At 43.1% G+C, this 25,242-nt stretch overlaps 1 protein-coding gene across 1 annotated transcript in view; it reads right to left on the bottom strand.

Annotated features, from left to right (window-relative positions):
- Positions 1 to 11,024, bottom strand: part of USP50 (ubiquitin specific peptidase 50) — a 46,764-nt gene extending 35,740 nt beyond the window's left edge. The window contains exons 1-2 of the mRNA XM_030190421.1: positions 11,005 to 11,024; positions 7,148 to 7,345 (exon numbers count right to left, since the gene is read on the bottom strand). Coding sequence (XP_030046281.1) covers positions 7,148 to 7,345; positions 11,005 to 11,024 — 218 coding nt within the window. The remainder of the gene's footprint in view (positions 1 to 7,147; positions 7,346 to 11,004) is intronic.
- Between the last annotated feature and the right edge of the window lie 14,218 nt (positions 11,025 to 25,242).

The following is a 25,242-nucleotide window of genomic DNA, read 5'->3' as shown; positions in this document are numbered from 1 at the left end:
CCTCCATGCTTGACAGTGGGGACGGTGTTCTTTGGGTCATAGGCAGCATTTCTCTTCCTCCAAACACGGCGAGTTGAGTTCATGCCAAAGAGCTCAATTTTTGTCTCATCTGACCACAGCACCTTCTCCCAATCACTCTCGGCATCATCCAGGTGTTCACTGGCAAACTTCAGACGGGCCGTCACATGTGCCTTCCGGAGCAGGGGGACCTTGCGGGCACTGCAGGATTGCAATCCGTTATGTCGTAATGTGTTACCAATGGTTTTCGTGGTGACAGTGGTCCCAGCTGCCTTGAGATCATTGACAAGTTCCCCCCTTGTAGTTGTAGGCTGATTTCTAACCTTCCTCATGATCAAGGATACCCCACGAGGTGAGATTTTGCGTGGAGCCCCAGATCTTTGTCGATTGACAGTCATTTTGTACTTCTTCCATTTTCTTACTATGGCACCAACAGTTGTCTCCTTCTCGCCCAGCGTCTTACTGATGGTTTTGTAGCCCATTCCAGCCTTGTGCAGGTGTATGATCTTGTCCCTGACATCCTTAGACAGCTCCTTGCTATTGGCCATTTTGTAGAGGTTAGAGTCTGACTGATTCACTGAGTCTGTGGACAGGTGTCTTTCATACAGGTGACCATTGCCGACAGCTGTCTGTCATGCAGGTAACGAGTTGATTTGGAGCATCTACCTGGTCTGTAGGGGCCAGATCTCTTACTGGTTGGTGGGGGATCAAATACTTATTTCCCTCTGCAGAATGCAAATAAATTCATATACTTTCCACAATGTGATTTTCCGGATTTAATTTGTGATGTGCTATCTCTCACTGTTACCAATAACCTACCCTTCAATTATGGGCTGCTCATGTCTTTGTCAGTGGTCAAACTTACAAAATCAGCAAGGGATCAAATACTTATTTCCCCCACTGTATCAATGGAACCACAAGTGAAGTTATTGATTTAAAAAAATCTTTTCTGATACTATGGAAATAAGGAGAATTCAAACACATATTCAACTAGAACAATTTAGATTTATTTATTTATTTATTTATTTTTTAGGATTTATTAACTGCCTTTATGAAGAGATTCACCCAAGATGGTGTACAGTAGGTACAGTCTAACATAATACTTATAATTTTGTTAACAACATAACAATAGCAAAATAACCAAGAATAAACATAAATATAATACATGAGGTAAACTTGAAAACAGTAAAGTGAAACCTAATAATAGAACTACAATAGCACTGGAATTCAAATACCAGAGATATAATACAATGTTAGCGTAATACTAATGATACATCTAATAAGCATGCATTAGAACATTCAACTAACATAGATATGATGCTAAAGATTTTCTACAATATGGCTTACCATATAGCTGAGGGACCAAGAGCAGTATGAAGGGAACAAGATGCATGGAACAGAGTCAATTGGGATAATTTGATGGTTAGTTAAACTCAAGGCAAGTTCATTGTATAGTTAAGTAAGAGATTAGGAACTGATTTTAGTTACAGTGTAGCAAGCTAGTCAGGTGCAGAGTAAGTGTATAGTCAGTCAGTCAACCTATGTATTAAAGGCTTGGGAGAAGAGTCAGGCTTTCACCTGCATCCTGAAGTAGAGGTAGTCTTGAGTTATACCTAGCCCCTCTGGGAGTAAATTCCAGAGTGTGGGGGCTACTCTTGAGAAAGCTCACTGGCAGGCAGGGGCGTAGCCAGACACCCAATTTTGGGTGGGCCTGGGCCCAAGATGGGTGGACAGAACTCTGCCTTGGCCAACAAGTGATTTAGTCTCTCCCTCGCTCGCCTGCATGCCATATGGTCTCTCAAATATCCCCCTCCCCTGCATACCTTGTAAATAGCAGATTTTCACCGGCAGCGAGCAGCAGCTAATACACACTGCTCATGTTGGCCCCACAGCCTTCCCTCTGATGCAATGTCCTGTTTCCGCATAGGTGGGAATACATCAGAGGGAAGGCTGTGGGGCCAGTGCAAGCAGTATGTATCAGTCGCTGCTCACTGCAGGCTAAGATCTGCTACTTAAAAAGTATACAGGCAGGACAGTTGTTGGGATTTTTCGGCTAGTGGGGCTTGGGGATCCCTGCCAGCCACATCATAGGTATGTTGCTACTGGGTGGGCCTGAGCCCAAAGTGGATGGGCCTGGGCCCACCCAGGCCCACCCTTGGCTACGCCACTGCTGGCAGGTATCACATTATACAATTTGTTTTGATGAAGGAACAGATAGTGATGATCCTCGAGAGGACCTTAGAGGTCTTAAAGGTGTGTAAAGGGCTACCTTAATCTTTAAGTACTCTGGGCCATTTTGTCTGAGGACCTTGAAAATCAAACATAGAGTTTTAAATTTAGCCCTTTAAGGTACTAGTAGCCAGTGAAGCTTTTGCTCAGGATTTATTATTTTCACAATTAGACTATTCTACATATTTACAAAAAAGATTGCAGCAATACAAAAAAGTGGCGGAGTGGCCTAGTGGTTAGGGTGGTGGACTTTGGCCCTGAGGGACTGAGTTTGATTCCCGGCACAGGCAGCTCCTTGTGACTCTGGGCAAGTCACTTAACCCTCCATTGCCTACTGCATTGAGCCTGCCATGAGTGGGAAAAGCATGGGGTACAAATGTAACAAAAAAAAAAATACTTCAAGTCATCTGATTTTTCCCTAATTAAATATGACAGGGTGTCTTCGTTATATATTCCTCTTCATTGGTTGTCTTTAGAGGGGTTAGTGTCTTGTTCAAGCTCTATTGTATAATATTTAATATCCTTCAAGGCTCACTTTATTTGATTATCTGCTTTAAAGAATTTAATATACCACCTTCAAAGAGACTTGCAATAAGAAATAAATAATCAATTAGAAAGAAACTACAAAATAATAAAAAAAAAAGCTTAAAAATTAAATGACATTATCTACCTGCTATGTCTCCATGCCCCCAATACCCCAACATAGAACACTAACAAACCAGAGGCTAAATATTGAACACCTTCTCAAAGAACTCTTCAGAACAAAACTTCTGAACACAATAATGTTGGAGGAAGTTGGTTCCAAAGCATGGGCCCAGCCACATTGAACATAGTCATGAAAAATATCACACAAAAAAAAAAAAAAGACCTGAAAGAACTTCCAAAAGATTTTTATGACCATCTACTGAGGCAAACAATGAGGTAAGCCTGTAGACTGGACTTGGTAAACAAGAACTAAGGGGATCTTTTATAAAGTGGCAGTAAGCCCAACGTGGGCTTACCACATGATAAAACAGAACTACCGCTGGCCTAATGCGGCTACCGGTGGTAGTTCTGGCTGGAGTGTGCACCATTTCCAGTGGTTCAGGAAATTGTTTTCCCTAGCGCAGCGCTAACCAGGCGGTAATCGTGCATCGCTGGGTTACTGCGGGAGCCCTTACTGCCACTTCAATGGGTGGCAGTAAGTGCTCCCTGCTGCATGGCCATGCGGTAAGAGTTGTACCATGTGGCCATTTTTGGGGGGGAGGGGAATTTTACCAACTGTGGTAAGAAGGGCCCTGGCACGTGGGAAAAATGGCCCCCGCTGCTACTTCAGGGCCATTTTCCCACAGCTTAGTAAAAGGACCCCTAAAATTTTATAGACTGTACGGCAATCAATGGGAAGCCAATGTTTGACTTTCAAAAGTGGAGTCACATGATCTTATTTTTTAGCGCCAAAAATTAATTGCATGATATTCTGTATCATTTGAAGTTGCTTACTTCTGTTTTACAAATACCTTTGAAGAGCGCATTGCAGTAATCCAGATGTGTGATGATAACTAGGGCATGAATGACAGTCCACAAGGCCATCTTTTTGAATGGAGCAAATCAAGTGCAATTTAAAGAAGCATTTACTGACAACAGATGATATATAGGCCTAAAAAGATAGCTTGGAATCGATCAGAACAACTAAGATCTTAATGATTTCACAGATCAAGACAGAACTTCTTCTTTTCCCACCAAACCCACTTCTCCTCTCCCTCCACTCTCTATCTCGGTTGATAACACCCTCATCATCCCCGTCTCATCTGCCTGCAACCTCGGTGTCATCTTCGACTCCTCCCTCTCCTTCTCTGCGCATATCCAGCAGATAGCCAAGACCTGTCGCTTCTTCCTCTATACCATTAGCAAAATTCGCCCTTTCCTTTCGGAGCACACCACCCGAACTCTCATCCACTCTCTCATTACCTCTCGCCTTAACTACTGCAATCTACTCCTCACTGGTCTCCCACTTAGCCATCTATTCCCCCTTCAGTCCGTTCAGAACTCTGCTGCACGCCTTATCTTCCGCCTGGACCAATACACTCATATCATCCCTCTTCTCAAGTCACTTCATTGGCTTCCGATCAGGTACCGCATTCAGTTCAAGCTTCTGCTACTATCCTACAAATGCACTCGATCTGCAGCCCCTCCTTACCTCTCAACCCTCATCTCCCCTTACGTTCCTACCCGTAACCTCCGCTCTCAGGACAAATCCCTCCTTTCAGTACCCTTCTCCACCACCGCCAACTCCAGGCTCCGCCCTTTCTGCCTCGCCTCACCCCATGCGTGGAACGGACTCCCTGAGCCCATACGCCCATCTTCAAATCATTGCTCAAAGCCCACCTCTTCAATGTCGTTTTCGGCACCTAACCACTACACCTCTACTCAGGAAATCTAGACTGCCCCAACTTGACATTTCGTTCTTTAGATTGTAAGCTCCTTTGAGCAGGGACCGTCCTTCTTTGTTAACTTGTACAGCGCTGCGTAACCCTAGTAGTGCTCTAGAAATGTTAAGTAGTAGTAGATCAGTTATAGCACCAAGAGAAAGTGGCTGTAAATTAAGTGGTTGCTGGTTCTTATGAAAGAACTGGATCTTTTTCTTTTGCATATTAAGTTGCATATAATCTCCGATGATATTACCTTCCATTTAACACAGTTATATCCTATTCTACTACCTACTAACAATAACACATTGTAAGCCACATTGAGCCTGCAAAGAGGTAGGATACAAATGCAATAAAAATTTTATTAGTCTGGAGCCATTCATGGAGTCAGACCTCATTATGGGAGCATTTTACTAAAGGTTGGTGCAAGTTACTGTCACAGGACCCATTTTATTCCCATGGGCCCTTCTCAACTAACTTGTGATTTTTAGTAAAAGACCCACAAAATGCATCAACTAATGAATATTTTTTATGCTTGTGATAGATCCTCTACAAGTAATGAACTGATGTTATATTTCCCAAATCCTAGAGGTATTAAATCTAAAAAAGAAAAGTTTTACTACTACTTTTACTTATCAGGCTGCAAAGGCATAGAATATATTACCTATTAAATTAAGATCTTTAATTATGGAGTTTAAAAAATCTATAAAAAAAGTTTCTATTTCAAAAACGTTTACTGTGTATGTATCATGATTTATTAAGTGTAACTTTTCAAGTAGTGTTTAAGTTAATACCAGACTAATTGTAACTTCCTAGATAATTACCTAGATTCTTTTATTGTTATCCATTAAGATCTGCATAGGTATTAGGGGAATACAAGAAGTGTAATATAATGTACTATAATTTTTTTAAAACACACTAACAATCTGAATGCACATCCCTAGTACTAAGCTGATGGGCACAGGTTAACAAGAATAAGATTTTGCATCGCATGAAAAACATTGATTCAGTTTATATACTTTACCTCCCTGATCATAGCTAGCTAGCAATCTCAGTCAGCATAATTTCACATCCTCTCATGCTGTCTGCCTAATTAAAAATATTCAGGGGTCCTTTTACTAAGGTGTGATGAAAAATGGCTTTCGGTAGTATAGGTGTGGGTTTTGGGCCAATCTATTTTTCAGCGCACCTGTAAAAAAGGCCTTTATAAAATATTTTGCCAAAAATAGACGTGCGGAAAAATCAAAATTGCTGCGCATCCATTTTGGGTCTGTGACCTTACCACCAGCCATTGACCTAGTGGTAAAATCTCACGCGGTAACTGGGCGGTAATGACCTACACGCATAAAAAAATTAAAAATGTTTTTGGCCGCGCGTATCAGATGCACGCCAAAAATGAAATTACTGCAAGAGCCACGCAGTAGCTGGGCAGTAACTCCATTTTGGTGCACGCTGGGCATGCATAGACACTTAAGCAGCTTAGTAAAAGGGCCCCTTAGTTAGAAGCTGAGAATTAGACCTGGATATTCAGTGCTGGGTCCCATCCGGGCGCTGGTGCTTAATACCCAGATAACTCTCTGGTTAAGTTAGAACAGCCTTTTTTCTGTCCTAAGTTAACCAAGTAGCTGTCCAGGTACCACTGTTGAATACTGGCAGTGCCCAGAGTCTGTCTCCGGATAGCCATGGCACTGCTCAAATAGTACCAAGGCAGTCTACCTTGATTTTCAGCAGTACTATCCCCTGGATTTTATGAAGTGTGACTTACATTGTACATGCAAATCCAATTGTATTCTGGATTTGCACGCGTAATTTAGGGCCTCTTTTATGAAGGTGCACTAGCGGCTCCTGGTGCGGTAATGCTGACACAGCATTGAATGGACTCTGTTCATTGCCGCACAGAAACTGCTAGCGTGGCTTGACAAAAATAGGCCCTTAATTAGCTAACAAGCCAATCAGTGTTGATAAGTGCCAATTAACAATTATTGACACTAATTGGCTTTAATTAGAATATACGCACACAACTTGCTATATGTATTCTATAAAGTGATACACATAAATTCTAATGCATGCTATTGAAAAGGGGGTGTGGAATGAGCATTCCTAAAAACTATGCGCCTTGTTATAGAATATGCCCAATGCACACCTAATTTAGGCATAGGCATTTACAACAAGTTTTACTTGGTGTAACTACCTGTGACTAAATTTCATCGTGCAGATGGGTATTAGGCTTATTCTATACATCGAATTGAACTTTAGGTATAGTTTATAGAATGCATGCCTAGGTGGGGGGGGGGGTTGTTTGTTTTGGGGGGGGTTTTAACACTGATTTTTTTTTAGACATGATATATAGAATCTAGCCCTATCTGGGTAAGTGCCACTGAAAATCTGGGTTACAATTGGTTAGTGTTTTTTTAATCGTGTAGAAGCCTTTCTTGTCTGGTAAAATAGTGTTAAACTACCAACCTCTTACTTTTCAGTAAATGCATGTTGCTTACCTAACAATAGCAGTGTGGTAACTTCCAGAAAGAAAATATTCCACCAGAGGGGTTGTGCTGCAAAGGCATTGTAAGACTGCATTCATGTAACAAGTGTTTCCTAAGTTGTAGAGGCCAGTAATGCCTCTGTTCTTCCTTTGGCTGAATCCAGCTTCTTGTCCGGAACTGCTGTCATAGTTGAGGCCTGAACTTTCTGCACTGTATTACCAAAAACACATGAAAGTGCACTGTGGCTTGCAACACCTCACATGATTATTCAGAAGCAGCAATGACTCTAACACAGTCGACACACAACAGCAAGTGCTTTACCTGCCCATGATAAGTAAAGGTCAAACGTTGACTCAGTCACCCAAGAGGAAGTGATAACACCATTACCTGATGCGTTTCAGTTCTAATTGTAACATAGCCTCTTGTTTCTTCTTTATTAATTGAGGTGTGCTGTGCGAGGTCACTGATTTCAATGATTATTACCACACAAATATGATGTCACAGTGGTAATATCTGCAGCAAGCATGAGTTCTTGTGACTCATTTAGTTGGGTTTTACCAGATTCACCAGAGAGTAGTGAACTGTTGTGATTGTGGTGTGCTAGGCTTGACCCTGACCTGCCCATGCCCACTTTACTGATTCACACTCTGGATTTTGTGCGCAAAATTTTTAGAATACAGACTAATGACAGTTATGCACTTAACTGCTAATTAGTGCCAATTAGCATCAGTTTAGACCAATTAAAGCTAATAATTGGTAGTTAGTCAATTAGTAGTTAATTCTATTAAGTTACATGTGTAACTGACAGTATTCTATAACTTGCACGTCAAGCTCCATCTCTGGCCGTCTTCAAATCTAAGCTAAAAGCCCACCTTTTTGATGCTGCTTTTAACTCCTAACCCTTATTCACTTGTTCAGAACCCTTATTTCTTATATATTGTTTGTCCTGTTTGTCTGCCCTAATTAGATTCTAAGCTCTGTCGAGCAGGGACTGTCTCTTCATGTTCAAGTGTACAACGCTGCGTATGTCTAGTAGCGCTTTAGAAATGATAAGTAGTAGTAGTACTTGCAATTATGTGCGCTAAGCGTAAAATTTGGCACACAAGTTTATAGAATTAGGGGGTTAATGTTAACGTGGTTTGAATCTCGCTCTCATCAATCATGCAGACAGCCCTTGCTAATTCATTCAGCACTACTTGATTTGTTTACTGGGGATTTCTATCTCTCTCAATAGACTTATGTTCCAGCATTTCTTTTTAAGAATCTTTTGTCTACAGTGGTCATTGCTAATGGATTTTCCTTCTTGGTGCTACTTAACTCTGGAGCATGTTAACTTGGGAGTTAACTGTCCTTGCATCATGCTTCTCCTGAACACATAGAGTGTAGTGTTGAATTGGCTGTAATACAGGAACGTTTAAATGTTCTCCCTCCTTCCTTCCTCTTGTCCCATTATTTAAGAAGTAGAATAGCTCCTCTTGGAAGGTGACCACCTTCCCACGTAAAGCTTACAAGTTCAGAGTTCATTTGTCCATGAGACCTATTAGCCCTGGAAAAAGAATGCTGGGCTTTGAGAAAAATAAAGGTCTCTCATGCTGCAGGTATGTCCTGCCAGTTCAGAATCTCTACTGGTATACTTGCTAGGCCTGGCTCCAGACAGGCAAGTAGATATCAGTTATATGAGTGCATTCTGTTTTCCCTAGACTACCTTCCAGTATTGGTGATCTATAAGTAGCTCACTCATTGCAGGAAGGCTATTTCAATTCACCTTATCTAATAAGTTATTTGGCCTAGACTGGTGGCAGTCAAAAAAAAGTAGAGGCCGACCGAATTTAGGTTTCAAAGTGAAATACAAGCGTACTGTTTCAATCAGAAAATGGCTGCCGGGACATGCAAACTACAGCATCACATGGCTGATATGGGAAGTTTTGGCAGCCATTTGGATTGGAGCAGTGCACGGGGCAGGAATGAGAGGGGTCTCTTTCTGCCCCCAAAGAGGTCCACTTCAAGGGAGAAGTGGCATGGAGCAGGAATAAGTTGGGTTCGTTCCTGCCCCTGAAGAGGCTACTAAACCACTAGGGCTTCACTAAGGTAAGCCCGGGGAGGTCCTACTGGTGGTCGGATGGATAGGAGAGGAAATGAGTGAGTGATCAGGTGGGGCAGGGGGGGCATCACTGCCAGGAGGAGGGCTTTTATGGTTAGGGTTATGGGGTGGGGGGGGGGCAGTTTCATTTACAGTTTTGGTTTTTGCTGAAACCAAGTGGCTAATTTTGGTCGCAGATTTGGTTTTGACAGAAACGGAAGGTTCTGGGTTCAGCTGGGCTCTAAATAAACGTTCCACTTCTCTCTTCTCCTTCCAGTATGGCTAATAATGAGAAGTATTGACATGCTACAAGTCATGGCAATTCAGCAAGTTAGCTAGTACATTTTGTTTGGCCTAGGAGTACACATCTTGCACCAAACCAAAAGCAAAACTACACTGCTTTCCCAGTTGTGGGGTGACCTGTTGGCTCTTTGTGAAGTAGAACTGGTGGATGCTTCTGTTTGTGATAGGTTCGCAAACCTTTATATTTCCACTTGCATTACAAGTACACAACTAATGCATGCTGAAACCTTAGCTCCCTTATTATCCTCTGGTTATGGAAAAGGAAAGTTTATGAAAACTGCATGACCACTTTGGATTTACATATTCCTATGAAGCTCCAATTCTTTATTGAGTTAATAAATTAGCGACTAGTGTTACATGCACTTTTCCTTTCCTCTTTCTTCTGCTTGAGGTGGTTAGTAAGAACAACCTTCAGAGCTGACTTTTGATCCCTCTTTTTGTAAAGATTTTTTTGAACTTTGGGATCAAAGTTCTCCCTAGTGACTCTGGCCAATTGATATACAGCGATACATGGCCATTCACTCTTACCTTAGAGAAGGTAAGAGTGAATGGCCATGTATCGCTGTATATCAATTCAGAGCATGAACATAAGGCTTAGAGCTCTGTGGGCACAAGCTTTCACTATTTTTCTAGCAGTGTGTGTACTAGAAAGAATTTCAAGTCCCACCCAGTTTCAGGACTGCTTTGCTATATCCCACATGCTCTGGACTGGTCTGAAATGGATGTTAAGGAAGGAGAAACTATCTTATGGATTGTTATCCTGTTTATTTCACAGGTCAAAGTGTTTCTATTTTGAAAATTCATCCAACTTATCGGATTTTTAGGCCTGACCCAGTTAGAGAGCTGTGTGTCAGCAAAGTAAAATAGTGCCTTATGAGCATGTGTAATAGATGAATATGACATTTGATCTGAACTATGAACTCCATTGCTTGAAATATGGAGGATCATTCTATTGTTGCATGGTACCCTTAAGGGGTGACTCATGCAGAACTACTTTGCTTCTCTGTCTCCATCTGCTGGTCAATGGGCATAACTCACATGTTCTGGACTGGTCTAGTAGAGGACTAAAGGAAAGAAAATGATCAGGTAAGACATATTTCTCCTCTTTATCAAGGTTCAGATTAGAATCTAATTATGGTTTTAGTATAAATTGTGCTAAAATATAGACCATCCTAGGTGATTCATAAAACTTTTTTTTTCAGCACTGTATAGGAATGTTAATTTACTTGGGTCAACCAAACAGGCTAATCCAGTCCTGGGTTTGCAGGAATTTGTAGTTACAATTTTTCTTGGGGCCATCAATAGGAAAACCAGAACTACAAGTCCATAAATGCAGTGGGGAAAACCAGGGACATATCATCACCCTGTTTGTTGACCTGGGAAAAGATAGCGAATCCTACAGCCCTCTATCCCACTCCAATTCTTCTTTTAAAATATTTGACATGTAATCACATTAAAAGAAAAAGTTAGGATAAACACAACATACGTTGTATTCTTAGGTGCCATTTTGTATCTGCAGGTGGTAATTACTTTTGCTTATGTTCAAAGGGTATTCTAGTCTTTCTCTGATCTGAATGAGGACACCGTTCCTGTTAAAGAGGAAAACATCTCTAAGTTTCACAAGAGTTTATATAGGTGTAAAATAAACATTAATATTATGAGATAAATCTCTTTGAAACCAGGCAAAATCAATTATTATGGGGGAAAATTAAAATACACAACTCTGCAGCTGTCCAAAGGGATGTGTTAAGAGACAGCCTATGCCTTGCACCCATCAAGTGATATGCAATTTGCCACTTAACATGTCGTGATATTTGTTAACAGAAAGCTGTTAATATCACAGTAAAATGATGTATTGGTAAACATATCAATGTGAAGACAAGCTCCAGTTAATTCAAGTTTCCATTCCAATTTGCCTCCATAGCTATCATTTAAAAAGAAATCTTTATGATAACTACTGAGAGTCACAAATTCTCAGTAATTAGCCTAACAAAAATTGGGGACTGAATTTGGCATAGTAATGACTCTTTTGGGTTTCAGAAAGAATTTTTTTAAAATCCATTTTCTCTATGTAAAGTGTATGGAGATAGTAGTATAGCTAAACGTAGATAGGTAACATGAGGTTTTTAATTTTCATTGTTTTACAAGGCTTGTGTCACTCAAAGGGTCAAATCATTTGGATTGCCCCTCTATTTAAGTACCTTCTGTATTAAACTAATCATCAATAAACTACCTCACAGGAAACATGGTATCACCAGTTGCAAGCAGAAATAACTAGAATGAGAAACAAAGCAAATGGCCAGCATTTGTGCTTGAAACAATGATAGACAGACCAACAGATAACAAATTTGTGTCTCATCCACTGATGTAATCAGGACAGTTGCTAGTCAAAAAGATGCCCTGGGCAAGGGTTGCTTACATCTTCTGCCTATTCCTTCTGCCCCCAGACTCAGAGACCAACTCAAAAGGGCAAACTGGTTCCCAGAGCAATTGCCTCACTTGCCCCACCTCTTGTGATGCCCATGTTTCTAGTAGATATATTGGTCTTTATGAAAACTTTATTCTGAAAAACAGACCACATCAGCGCCTCATTTGACTAATTCTTAGGTTGGTCCAATAAAAAGTATATTTTGAAGGAATTAGACTCAGGAGTAACATAAAGCAACCCTTGCCCAGGGCATCTTTTTGACTAGCAACTGTCCTGGTTTCTTTGTGAAAAAGTTCACCAGCAAGGGTCAGTACTGATTCCCTTTCTAGATCCTACTCTGTGCGCTCTTCACTTGCTGTTCCTAAAGGTTTGAGTTTGTCCAATTTCATTCCCAGATCATTTTTGATAAATTACTAGCACAGAGAAAATAGATTTAAAAAAATTCTCTCAGGGGCCCTTTTACTAAAGCTTAGCATGCACTAATGGAATTAGAGCAGTCTAAATGCTGCACATACTATTTTATTCCTAGGGCCAAATTCTATATATGGAGCCTATAAAATCCATGTGGTAAACATTTCTGACTAAGCATATACTATAAGTGGCACCTAGATTTAGGCACAGTATATAGAATATGCTTAGTTGATATTCCAGTGCCTAAAACGAAGCACCTCCATTTACACCAACGAAAATGTGGTGTAAATCCTAGCACATAGATTTATGCACATTGGGCCATGTTCTGTAACTATGCGTGTAAATTTAGCATCGCCCATGAATCACCCATTTCCCTGCCTATGACCACGCCCCTCTTTAACTACACACATTAGAATTTAGGTGCAGTTCATTGCAGAATATGCTTAGTGAGTTGTGTGCATAAGTTCTAATTATTGACAATTAGTGCTCCTTATTGCTTGTTAAGTGCTGTTATTAATGTTGATTAGCTTGTTAAGCGCCTTGTTATGGAACACACAGATTTCAGTGTGGAACGCTAGGCGCGTTATATAGAATCTAGACGTTTGTACACACTAATGTCTGTCAGTGCATGCTAAGCTTAAATAAAAGGGCTCCTAAGTGTTCAAATCCAATTCAAAGAGTCGTTATAATGTGCCAAATGCAGTGCGCAGTTTTGTTCATTTTGTATGAAGTCTTAAAGCTGGTTTTGTGCTTTGTTGCATAGTGATTTCAATATAGAGTGGAGGAGTAGCCTGGTGGTTAGTGTAGTGGACTTTAATCCTGGGGACGTCAGACTCACAGAAACAGAAGCCTGCGCGGCCGCATTGCTGATCTGCAAGGGCAGGCTTCTACATGGGCTGTTGCTAGTGGAGGAGTAGCCTAGTGGTTAGCGCAGTGGACCTTGATCCTGGGGAACTGAGTTTGATTCCCAGTGCAGCTCCTTGTGACCCTGGGCAAGTCACTTAACCCTCCATTGCCCCTGGTACAAAAATAAGTACCTGAATATATGTAAACCACTTTGAATGTAGTTGCAAAAACCTCAGAAAGGCAGTATATCAAGTCCCATTTCCCCTTTCTCTTCCCCTTTCCACATGTGCAAAAAGAGCAGGTGAATTGGATTTTATTTGAAGACTGAGAGTCTATTTCTTTAATTTTACCTCCAGCCCCAACAGACCTCCTCTTTCCAGAACATTCTGTTTCTTGTTTTCTCCCCTTCCCCTTCTACAGCATGACCACTTTCAACCTTACACATCATGCCATTAATATTTCATATTCCAGAATTATTCTTACCATTAAAGGCATTCATCGCTTTAAAACTCTGCATGGAACTCTTCTTAATTTGAAAAACTATTTAGAAGAAAACGAGGACTTACAGTATGCATAAAGTATTGGATTCATCATCTGGCCGCTCTGAAGCCATACATTTGTTTATGAAAGAAAGTTAGATAATGTCACTGCTCTTCACATCCTAATCCACCTCTTCATTCTTTGCTTTTCTGCCAGTTTCTCCTTACCTACAGGATCTCCTCCCTGCTTCCCAGTAGCTCTGTTCTGCAACTGAGTACTTTAAAAGTTCCATTTTTGGATTTTTGTTGGCATCATAATTGCACTGGCATCATAATCATGTTGCTAGGTGATAGCCGGAGCTTTATTTACAGTGAAATTTATTTCCTCGTCTGAGCTTGCTCACCTGACCGCCAGTCCATTCTTCATAAATTTTACCCATTAACTTTGCAGTCTTATTTATTTCACCTTGGTGTCTGCAGCCTCTTAAAACTTGGATTTTCTCTGATTCTTCTTTTCTCTTTGTGCCACATATGTGTATTTCTGCCAGCAAGAAAGTAAAGCCATACTTAAAGATAGTTATGACACCTGCCCTGAAGTTGATGACAGTAAAGGGGGGGGGGGGGGTAACTTTAATTTAAAAAATAATATCTCCTGTAGCCAATAACAAGTGTCCTGTCTATGTATGTATTTCTTTGCTTATTAATAACCCTTCCATATCACTTTCCTGGCTCAGTGGTTCAAGGTCATTCACAGTGGTTTATACAAAATAAAAAAAATTAATAGTACAAACCACAAAAATAAACCACTAACCTAGCCAAGTTTGAAATACACATGTATAAGTCAAATTAAAACTGGAGTTACTATATTGACAAATGTGGCAACAAGTTGTTAACCGGAACTCCCCTACAGAAATGAGAGTGGCTGTGGAAGGAGAGTGGAAGATGGAAGAAATGGTTATTTGGCATAAGAGCAGTAGTAGAAGGAGAGTGGAACTTAAGAGGAGTAGCAAGTAGCTGTTGAATAAGTGGGACAAAATGAATGGTGAGAGAGTGGCTGTGGAAAGAGAATGGAAGATGGGAGAAGTGGCTGATTGAATGAGTGGGACAGAATGAATGGTGACTGCATGAAAGCAGTGATAGAAGGAGAGTGGAATGTAGGAGGAGTGGCTGTTGAATAAGTGGGACAAAATGAATGGTGAGAGAGTGGCTGTGGAAAGCGAGTGGAAGATGGAAGAAGTGGCTGTTTGAATGAGTAGGACAGAATGAATGGTGATGGTGAATGATGGAAGGAGAGTAGAAGATTAAGGGGCCCTTTTACTAAGCCATGTAAGCGTCTACACGCACCCAACACATGCCAAAATGGAGTTACTGCATGGCTACTGCATGGCTTTTGTGGTAATTTCATTTTTGCTGTGCGTCCGATATGCGCGGCTGAAAAATAATTTGTGTTTACTGCCGCGCATATCGGATGCGGGCCAAGTAGCATTTGGCGCACATAGGTCATTACTGCTAGGTTACCGCATGAGACTTTACAGCTAGGTCAATGGCTGGTGGTAAGGTCTCAGACCCACAATGGACACGTGGCAATTTTCATTTTGCCGCACGTCCATTTTTGGCAAAAATTTTAAAAAGGCCTTTTTTACAGGTGCGCTGAAAAATGATTCTGTGTGCGCTCATAACCTGCGCCTACACTACAGCAGGCCATTTTTCAGTGCATCTTAGTAAATGGGCCCCTAAATGAGAAGGACAGACTGGTGATGTTGGTTTGAGAGCAATTATGGAAGGAAGGTGAGAGGAGTGGCTGTTTGAATAAGTAAGACAGAATGAATAGTGGTGCTGGTGTCAGAGTGGCTGTGGAAGGAGTGGCTGCTTGAATGAATGGGTCAGAATGAATGGTGATGGTTTAACAGCAGTTGTGGAAGAAGAGTGGCAGGTAACAGTGACTGTTCAAATGAGTAGAACAGAATGGTGATATTGGTAAGAGAGCAGTTGTGGAAGGTAGGAGGCGTGGCTGTTTTGAATGAGTGGGACAGAATGAATGGTGGTGGTGGTGATGTCAGAATGGCTGTGGAAGGTGGGAGGGGTTGCTATTTGAATGAGCAGCACAGAATAAATTGTGAAGTTGGTATGAGATTGGCAGTGGAAGGTGGGAGGAGTGGCTGTTTGAATGAGTGGCATAGAATAAATAGTGATGTTAAAAGAGCACTGGTTATGAGTATTGGATGAAAGGTATGTGGGAAATATAAAAGAAATAGTAGGGAGGAGCATCCCAAGACAGAACTACACCCTCTAGCACCCCTGCCCCATCCACTGCTCCACAGCCACAAGAGGGAGTGATTTTGTGCCCCTGTCTCCCTTGTGCACTGTGTGACCATAGTACTCACACAGCCCTCGGGATAGCCTTGGCAGGGAAACCTGAGGAAATGCTAAGTAGAACATTATGTCTGATGGAGTTTTTTTCCCCCGTGATTGAAAGTTGCGTAGCTATGGGTGGGCACAGGCCCACCCAGCGATGATACTACACTGCCTTCTCCTCTCTCTCCTCCATGGCACCCCAGTATCTGCCTTCCTGTTGCCAAACTCCGTCCCTCCCAGTGCACCTCAAAGGTGTCCTCAGTGCCTACTGCTATCCATCTCCACTACCTGTGCCAGCCCACAGGCATCCATCTACCATGTCCCACCCTTGATGATATCATTTACTGTTTCCTGTCTGGCGGGACGTGACGCATCACGGCAGATGCAAGCCTGTGGAGGCAGAGCAGGCAGCAAAAATGAACCACCGCAGGTGCCAGGGATGTTCACAAGGCAAACTGGGGAGGGATGGGGCCCAGCAACAGGAGGGCAGATGCTGGGATGCCGCGGAGGAAAGTAAGAAGAGATGTTGGATGTGAGGTAAGTTTTTTTTTTTTTAGCTGTAATTTTTTTTATCTCAGGGTGGGAGGGGGGTGGGGGGGCGTGGAAGGGCCCATCCAAAATACTGGGTATGGCTACGCCCCTAGTGATTGAGTGTGACAATAAGTTCTATTTCTGGAAGAAGATAAGTTTATAAATATAATTATTTGTGGCCAATATATCATATTAGATAAGATCACACACAGTTGGGAAGGTTTGTTCCTGTGCGCAGTGATGAGCACCAGATCACCAGCCTGTGCTCGTGGTTGGTGAAGCTGTTTGAGCACATGGTTTTTCCTTCCTTTTTAATGCGTAGATATTTGAGTGCATTCTGGTTTAGTGAAAAATTTTGAATTCTGATGACTTTATTTCTAGCCTTATTATTTTTTGCTGAATGAAAGGAATAGGACTTAAGGGAAAAAAATGAGTCATACAGGAATATATAAAAATGATCTTGAGGTTGTGGTGTTGCTACTGCTGCTATCAGCAGTAACATAGTAACGGACCCACTTGGTCCATCCAGTCTGCCCAACAAGATGTCCAGAGTTGTGTCTGGCAGTCGTGCAGGTTCTACTTTTTCGTGATTAAACATTGGCATCATAAACAGGGCAATCGGCAATTTGCCAGCCTCATATGGGCAGTTATATGATACAGTCCCTAATGCCGTGAGTCTTCTAGTTTGTATAGGCAGCAAACTGCACACCAGAAGTGAAAGCCTGCTAAGTGTGGTTTACTGTGTACACAATCCGGGAAGGAGCAAGCCATCAGGGTTTGTGTAGCTGCATCTGTGGGTCCAGCATTTCTCCCCTTCTCTTACTCACTTTCCCTCCTCCTCCTCCTATGGTCCACCATCTTCCTCCTCTAGTCCTGCTTTCCATCTTTATAACACCAGGCTTCCCAAGACACTACTACTACTACTACTATTTAGCATTTCTATAGCGCTACAAGGTGTACGCAGCGCTGCACAAACATAGAAGAAAGACAGTCCCTGCTCAAAGAGCTTACAATCTAATAGACAAAAAATAAAGTAAGCAAATCAAATCAATTAATGTGTACAGGAAGGAGGAGAGGAGGGTAGGTGGAAGCGAGTGGTTACAAGTGGTTACGAGTCAAAAGCAATGTTAAAGAGGTGGGCTTTCATTCTAGATTTAAAGGTGGCCAAGGATGGGGCAAGACGTAGGGGCTCAGGAAGTTTATTCCAGGTGTAGGGTGCAGTGAGACAGAAGGCGCGAAGTCTGGAGTTGGCAGTAGTGGAGAAGGGAACAGATAAGAAGGATTTATCCATGGAGCGGAGTGCACGGGAAGGGGTGTAGGGAAGGACGAGTGTGGAGAGATACTGGGGAGCAGCAGAGTAAGTACATTTATAGGTTTGTAGAAGAAGTTTGAACAGGATGCGAAAATGGATAGGGAGCCAGTGAAGCAACTTGAGGAGAGGGGTAGTATGAGTAAAGCGACCCTGGCGGAAGACGAGACGGGCAGCAGAGTTTTGAACTGATTGGAGAGGGGAGAGGTGACTAAGTGGGAGACCAGCAAGAAGCAGATTGCAGTAGTCTAAACGAGAGGTGACAAGGGTGTGGATGAGGGTTTTGGTAGAGTGCTCGGAAAGAAAAGGGCGGATTTTACGGATGTTGTAAAGAAAGAAACGACAGGTCTTGGCAATCTGCTGGATATGAGCAGAGAAGCAGAGAGACGAGTCAAAGATGACCCCAAGGTTTTGAGCTGAGGAGACAGGGAGAATGAGAGAGCCATCAACAGAAATAGGAAACGGGGGGGAGCAGGGAGGTGGGTTTGGGGGGAAAAATGAGAAGCTCGGTTTTGGTCATGTTTAATTTCAGATTACAGCAGTTAACATGAACCCATCAGGAAACAGGATATCCTCACTGAAATTTGACCATCTGTATTATATAGAACAGTGTAGAAAAATGAGCACAAAATACAGCATTTATTACTGCTGTTTCTACCAGCTACAATAATGTTTAAGCTGTTTTAGTGATATTCAATTGTTATTTCATGATATTTATATCTACACTGGTAAAAAAAAGGCCCGTTTCTCAAACCAATGAAACGGGCGCTAGCAAGGTTATCATCTAATGGTGATTATGTTTTTAAAGGAACTGTTAGGAAGAATGTGCTGTGATGATAAAGAATAATTGGGAAGGGTGTATAATGAGTAATATGGTTCAGGGGTATGACATGTGTATTTTTTTTAAATCTCTGTGTTTTATTTTAATTTTTATTTATATTATACTAGTAAAAAAGGCCCGTTTCTGACACAAATGAAACGGGCGCTAGCAAGGTTTTCCTCGGAGTGTGTGTGTTTGGGAGAGTGTATGTGAGAGTGAGTGTTTGAAAGTCAGAGTGAAAGTGTGAGTCCAATCCATGCTCCTCTGTCACCTGGCCCCTCCATTCATCCCTATCCAGCAATTCCGCTGTCTCCCTGAGGCCTGCCCTGCAATCCATATGCATCCATGGCCATCTGTCCCTTCCATTCATCCCTATCCAGCAATTCCCCTCTCCATGAGTCCTGCCCTTCCAATCCATGCTCCTTTGTCACCTGGGCCCTCCATTTTTCCCTATCCAGCATTTCCCCTCTCTGCCTGAGGCCTGCCCTGCAATCCATATCCATCCATGGCCATCTGTCCCCTCCATTCATCCCTATCCAGCAATTCCCCTCTCCCTGAGTCCTGCCCTTCCAATCCATGCTCCTCTTTCACCTGGCCCCTCCATTCATCCGTATCCAGCAATTCCCCTCTCTGCCTGAGGCCTGCCCTGCAATCCATATGCATCCATGCCCATCTGTGCCCTCCATTCATCCCTATCCAGCAATTCCCCTCTCCCTGAGTCCTGCTCTTCCAATCCATGCCCATCCATGCTCATCTGTCACCTGGCCCCTCCATTTTTCCCTATCCAGCATTTCCCCTCTCTGCCTGAGGCCTGCCCTGCAATCCATATCCATCCATGGCCATCTGTCCCCTCCATTCATCCCTATTCAGCAATTCCCGTCTCCCTGAGTCCTGCCCTTCCAATCCATGCCCATCCATGCTCATCTGTCACCTGGCCCCTCCATTTTTCCCTATCCAGCAATTCCGCTGTCTCCCTGAGGCCTGCCCTGCAATCCATATGCATCCATGGCCATCTGTCCCTTCCATTCATCCCTATCCAGCAATTCCCCTCTCCATGAGTCCTGCCCTTCCAATCCATGCTCCTTTGTCACCTGGCCCCTCCATTTTTCCCTATCCAGCATTTCCCCTCTCTGCCTGAGGCCTGCCCTGCAATCCATATCCATCCATGGCCATCTGTCCCCTCCATTCATCCCTATCCAGCAATTCCCCTCTCCCTGAGTCCTGCCCTTCCAATCCATGCTCCTCTTTCACCTGGCCCCTCCATTCATCCGTATCCAGCAATTCCCCTCTCTGCCTGAGGCCTGCCCTGCAATCCATATGCATCCATGCCCATCTGTGCCCTCCATTCATCCCTATCCAGCAATTCCCCTCTCCCTGAGTCCTGCTCTTCCAATCCATGCCCATCCATGCTCATCTGTCACCTGGCCCCTCCATTTTTCCCTATCCAGCATTTCCCCTCTCTGCCTGAGGCCTGCCCTGCAATCCATATCCATCCATGGCCATCTGTCCCCTCCATTCATCCCTATTCAGCAATTCCCGTCTCCCTGAGTCCTGCCCTTCCAATCCATGCCCATCCATGCTCATCTGTCACCTGGCCCCTCCATTTTTCCCTATGTAGCAATTGCCCTGTCTCCCTGAGGCCTGCCCTGCAATCCATATCCATCCATGCCCATCTGTCCCCTCTATTCATCCCTATCCAGCAATTTCCCTCTCTCCCTGAGTCCTGCCCTCCCAATCCATGCCCATCCATGCTCCTCTGTCCCCTGCCCCCTCCATTCATCCCTTTCCAGTAATTGCCCTCTCTCCCTGAGCCCTGCCCTCCCAATCCATGCCCATCCATGCTCCTCTGTCCCCTGCCGCCTCCATTCATCCTTTTCCAGCAAGTCCCCTGTCTCCCTTCCATGACCCCCCCTTGCATCCATGCTCCTCTCTCTCCCATGTCCCAGCCTGGGCCGCCCTCTTCTTCCCCCCCCCCCCCCCCTTCACATCCATGGTGTCGTTTCTCCCCTGCCCTCCCGCTCCCATTGTTTTTCTTTTGTGGCCACCCTCTTCGCTCCCCCCAACATGGTTTTTATTTTTTTTTCTTGTTTTTAAATGTACCTCCGTGGTTCCGGTAGCGAAGCGTCAGGGAAGGAGGCGGTGCTCCCGACGTCTAGGTTTCTCTTCGCTGTGTTCCGCCTTCTTTTGACGTCATCCTTGACGTCAGAAGAAGGCGGAACACAGCGAAGGGAAGGCTAGACGTTGAGAGCGCCGCCTCCTTCCCTGACGCTTCGCTGCCGAGCGTTGCGATTGGATGAGTGTCATTGCTCCGCCCTCGACGTCATCACGTTTGACGCGTGGGCGGGGCAGACACAATGCGATCTCACCCCCTTCACTTTTGGCTAACAGAGGCTTCATTCGAACGTTGGAGGTGCGTTTTATATAGAGAGATTTCCAAGAAGCTAAAGAGTATGCAGAAATTAAAAAAATTTTTATTAGAAATATAATGCTTGTTCACATTTGCAAGATTTCTTTATAAACAATATTTTTAGTGAAAACTTTCTTACATTGAGAGAAAAGCTTTCCTTGCTCAGGACCATCTATGACTTTTACAATTGTATCAGAAGAGTTTTGAACTCTTGAAAATGCTACATACAGTTGCCCGTGTGTAAACACTGGTTCTGGGAGGAAAATGCCAACTTTTTCAAACGTTTGTCCTTGTGACTTGTTAATTGTCATTGCAAAAGCCAATTTCACAGTTGTTGTAATCTGGGTGTGCAGAGCGGACATTGTTGTTTAATTTTAGTATTTCAATTTTTTTCCATAGTTTATTTAACTTAATGCTGGCTTCAATAATGTGAGCTCCATCACCATGTGGTACCACTGGTAGAGTTTGTCTAAAATCTCCACCAAGGAGAAGAACTTTCCTGCCAAATGGTTTCTGATTGTTCATGATGTCTTTGAAGATTCTATCTACAGCAGTAAGTGCCATACTGGGTGCCGTGGAGGGGCATAATCGAACGCGAACGCCTGTCTCCATGGGCGTCTATGTCTGAAAATGGGTACGTGAAGAGGAGGGACAGACCGTATTTTCGAAAAAAAATGGGCGTCTTTGTTTTGTTTCAAAAGTACGGTTTGTACGGACCAAATGCCATGGATTTGTTTGTTTCTGAGCTAGGCGTTTTTTTTTTTTTTTTTTAGCGATAATGGAAACTAAAACCGGCCAGCTCAAAAACGTCCTAATCCGAGCCATTTGGTCGTGGGAGGGGCCAGGATTCGTAGTACACTGGCCCCCCTGACATGCCAGGACACCAACTGGGCACCCTAGAGGTCAGTGCGGTGGACTTCAGAAACAGCTCCCACATGCATAGCTTCCTTACCACGGGTGCTGAGCCCCCAACCCCAACCCCCTCCCCCAAAACCCACTACCGACAAATGTACAACACTACCATAGCTCTTAGGGGTGAAGGGGGCACCTACATGTGGGTATAGTGGGTTTTGGAGGCCTCCCATTTACCAGCACAAGTGTTACAGGTAGGGGGGATGGGCCTGGGTCCGCCTGCCTTAAGTGCACTGCGGTACCCACTAAAAGTGCTCCAGGCCTCTAGGACTTGTTGCTGTTGTAGAACCTTGGCACACCAGTTGACACCTGAAGACTAATGTCTCCAAAAACGTCCTTTATTCGAATAAGCACGTTTACTCACAGTTAACTGCAGATCAGAGGTTGTGCCCCACTGGCAAAGAGTCTCCCTGGTACTGAGATTAGCAGTAGGTCAGAGCTGGCAGAATGCTTTACAATGCCCACTTTCAGTAACGTGGGTAACACATGAAAGGGAGCTAAAACTGGCTTACAAAAATGGCCACTACCTCATGGACTACTGGAAACAAAACAGGGCACACTCTGACCCAGCAAGCAGAGGGAAAAGCACCATGGGAGTAGAGCCTACCAACTACCAACATCGTGAGCATTTAACACAAGCTAGTGGAATCACGGAGCCCAATACCCTACATCCACCACAATGCATTGCTGATGTGACTCTGCAGTGCGCATAACAGAAAAGGTGTCACACTCACCCGAGAGCCACATCAGAACCAGGGAAAGGCTGTCAGAGGATAGAACACATTCTGCTGTCATGGAGGTGGGTACGGCATTTGAGGCTGGCATACAGGCTTTCAAAAAACGTTTGTAAAGTGGGTTTTTTTTGGTGGGAGGAGGTTAGCGACCACTGGGGGAATTCGGGGAGGTCATCCCCAATTCCCTCCGGTGGTCATCTGGGCAGTTGGGCCACTTTTTGGGAACTTGTTCGTGAAAAAACAGGGTCCAAAAAAGTGACCCAAATTCACGCTAAAAACGCCTTTCTTTTTTCGATTATCGGCCAAGGACGCCCATTTCTCCTTGTCTGATAACCATGCCCCAGTCCCGCCTTCACCACGCCTCCAACACGCCCCCGTCAACTTTGGTGACAGATTGCAGTTGAAGCCGCCCAAAATCGGCTTTTGATTATACCGATTTGGGCACCCACGGGAGAAAAATGCCTATCTCCCGATTTGGTTCGAAATATGGGCGTCTTTCTCTTTCGAAAATAAGCTGGATAGTTGACTCATCCCAAATAAGGATTTTAGCATCTCTAATGATGAAAGCATCATTTGATGTTAATCTGATACTTGATGTTGACGTTTCCAGTAGAGGAACAGGTAGCTTAAACTGTGAATGATAAGTTCATCCTCCTGGAAGGAGATTTGCAGCAGTTCCTGTAGAAGCAACAGGTAGTACAATTCCTCCATCTCCTCGGATGGAGCTCAGGATAGTATTATAAGTATATATTTTTCCACTTCCAGCAGGACTGTTTAGGAAGAAGCACGTGTGGGTTATGTTTTTTGTTTTGCAGGCAGAAAGTATAGTATGAAATGCTTCCCTTTGCTCATTATTTAGTTTTTCTACTATTTGTTCAGCTTTCTGCTTTTCATCTCCAACATTGAAGGCAAGTTTAGGATCTTCTATTCTGTGGATGACTGTTCGTAAACCAAAGTGTTCATGCTTTTTGCCATGTGTAGTCAGAACGGTTGGATTTTCTGAAGGCACAAATTGTTCACAATTAGCAATCACCTTTGCAACCATGGATGTGTTGAAAATCTTGTGTCATATTAAGTTTGTATTTTTGGAAAATTTGGAAAGCATTTGATGGTACTGCAAAAACACAAATGTATGCAAAAAGGTGTCTGATTTGCTGTGGCATGCTGCATGTGAGTGCATCATCTAAGGTGTTCTCCCACAGAGCTTCATCGTCAATGAGCCCCATTTTCTTGGCTGCATCTTGAAATGTATTATAAAGAACACATGCAACTGTTTTTAAGTCTTCAAAGGACTTAGCCCCTGGTTTGTGTAGTAGAATTAGCCTTAAACAGTAATGCTCAGGGTACGCTGAAAAATGAACTGCATACATTCTCCCAATTGTTTTGTCATGTCCGGCTTTTCTACGTTTCCACTTTCGTTCTCTTTTGTCAAAAGTATAGTGCATAGGAATATCTACATACAAAATGGTCTTTGGAGGATTGTCTTCTGCATTAAGTTTAAACCACGCTGTCCCTGGTTCTGGCTCTTTGTACTGCAGCCTCAACTTCGTTAGGGTGAAAAACAATGCTTTGTTGATCTGGTAAGTGTACTTCCAGTCTCTGGATAGTATGTGATTGGTGATGCATTTCAAAACCGTTTAATCGCCATGCAGCTTCAGGAGCACTAACATATCTAGAGTCAGTAAATGTTTTAATTTCATCATGTTGTAAGGTTTGGTGCTCTGTAATAACCACATTGTCCTTTTTAGACGTATTTAAAGAGGTACTTGACACTTTTAATAGATGTACATGCGTTCACATTTTGTATGGGAATTGTACTTTAAAAGTAAGTAAGGGTTATAAGGGACTACCCAACTGTTATTAATGAATTTTCCATTTAAGAGTGTACCTACGCCGTTATCCCTTCTGTGGTATTTAGGATATCCGTCACAATTCTCAATAGTTTCATTTTAGAATGGTTTTGGAAACTGTTTAGAGCACTTTCCATAAAGCATGCAGGGATAATTTAAGTTATGGTCACTGCATGGGCCATGTATCGTACGTTTAGCAACTGCTGTATGGAGACGTGAAAAGTTGTTTATTTCAGGAATTTCAGCACATACGATTTTGTCAATTGTTTCCTTTTTTTTTGGCTTGTGTTCCTCTTTTATGATACTATCCTGCTTATAATCAAATGAGAAAAACGCCCAAGTTCCGACCTAAATCGGGAGATGGACGTTTATCTCACAAAAATGAATAAAGCAGTATAATCGAAAGCCGATTTTTGGACGTTTTCAACTGCAATCCGTCGCGGATGCGGACAAAGTTGATGGGGGCGTGTCAGAGGTGTGGCGAAGGCGGAACTGGGGCGTGGTTATCTGACGAACAGAGATGGGCGCATTTCACCGATAATGGGAAAAAAGTATGCGTTTTTAGCTAGAATTTAGGACACTTTTCCTGGACCCTGTTTTTTCACGAATAAGGCCCCAAAAAGTGCCCTAAATGACCAGATG

This window comes from Microcaecilia unicolor, chromosome 1 (assembly GCF_901765095.1).
Source record: "Microcaecilia unicolor chromosome 1, aMicUni1.1, whole genome shotgun sequence".
NCBI lineage: Eukaryota > Metazoa > Chordata > Amphibia > Gymnophiona > Siphonopidae > Microcaecilia > Microcaecilia unicolor.
The sequence above is the reverse complement of the archived record's forward strand: the minus strand, read 5'-3'. Positions and strand labels throughout refer to the sequence as shown.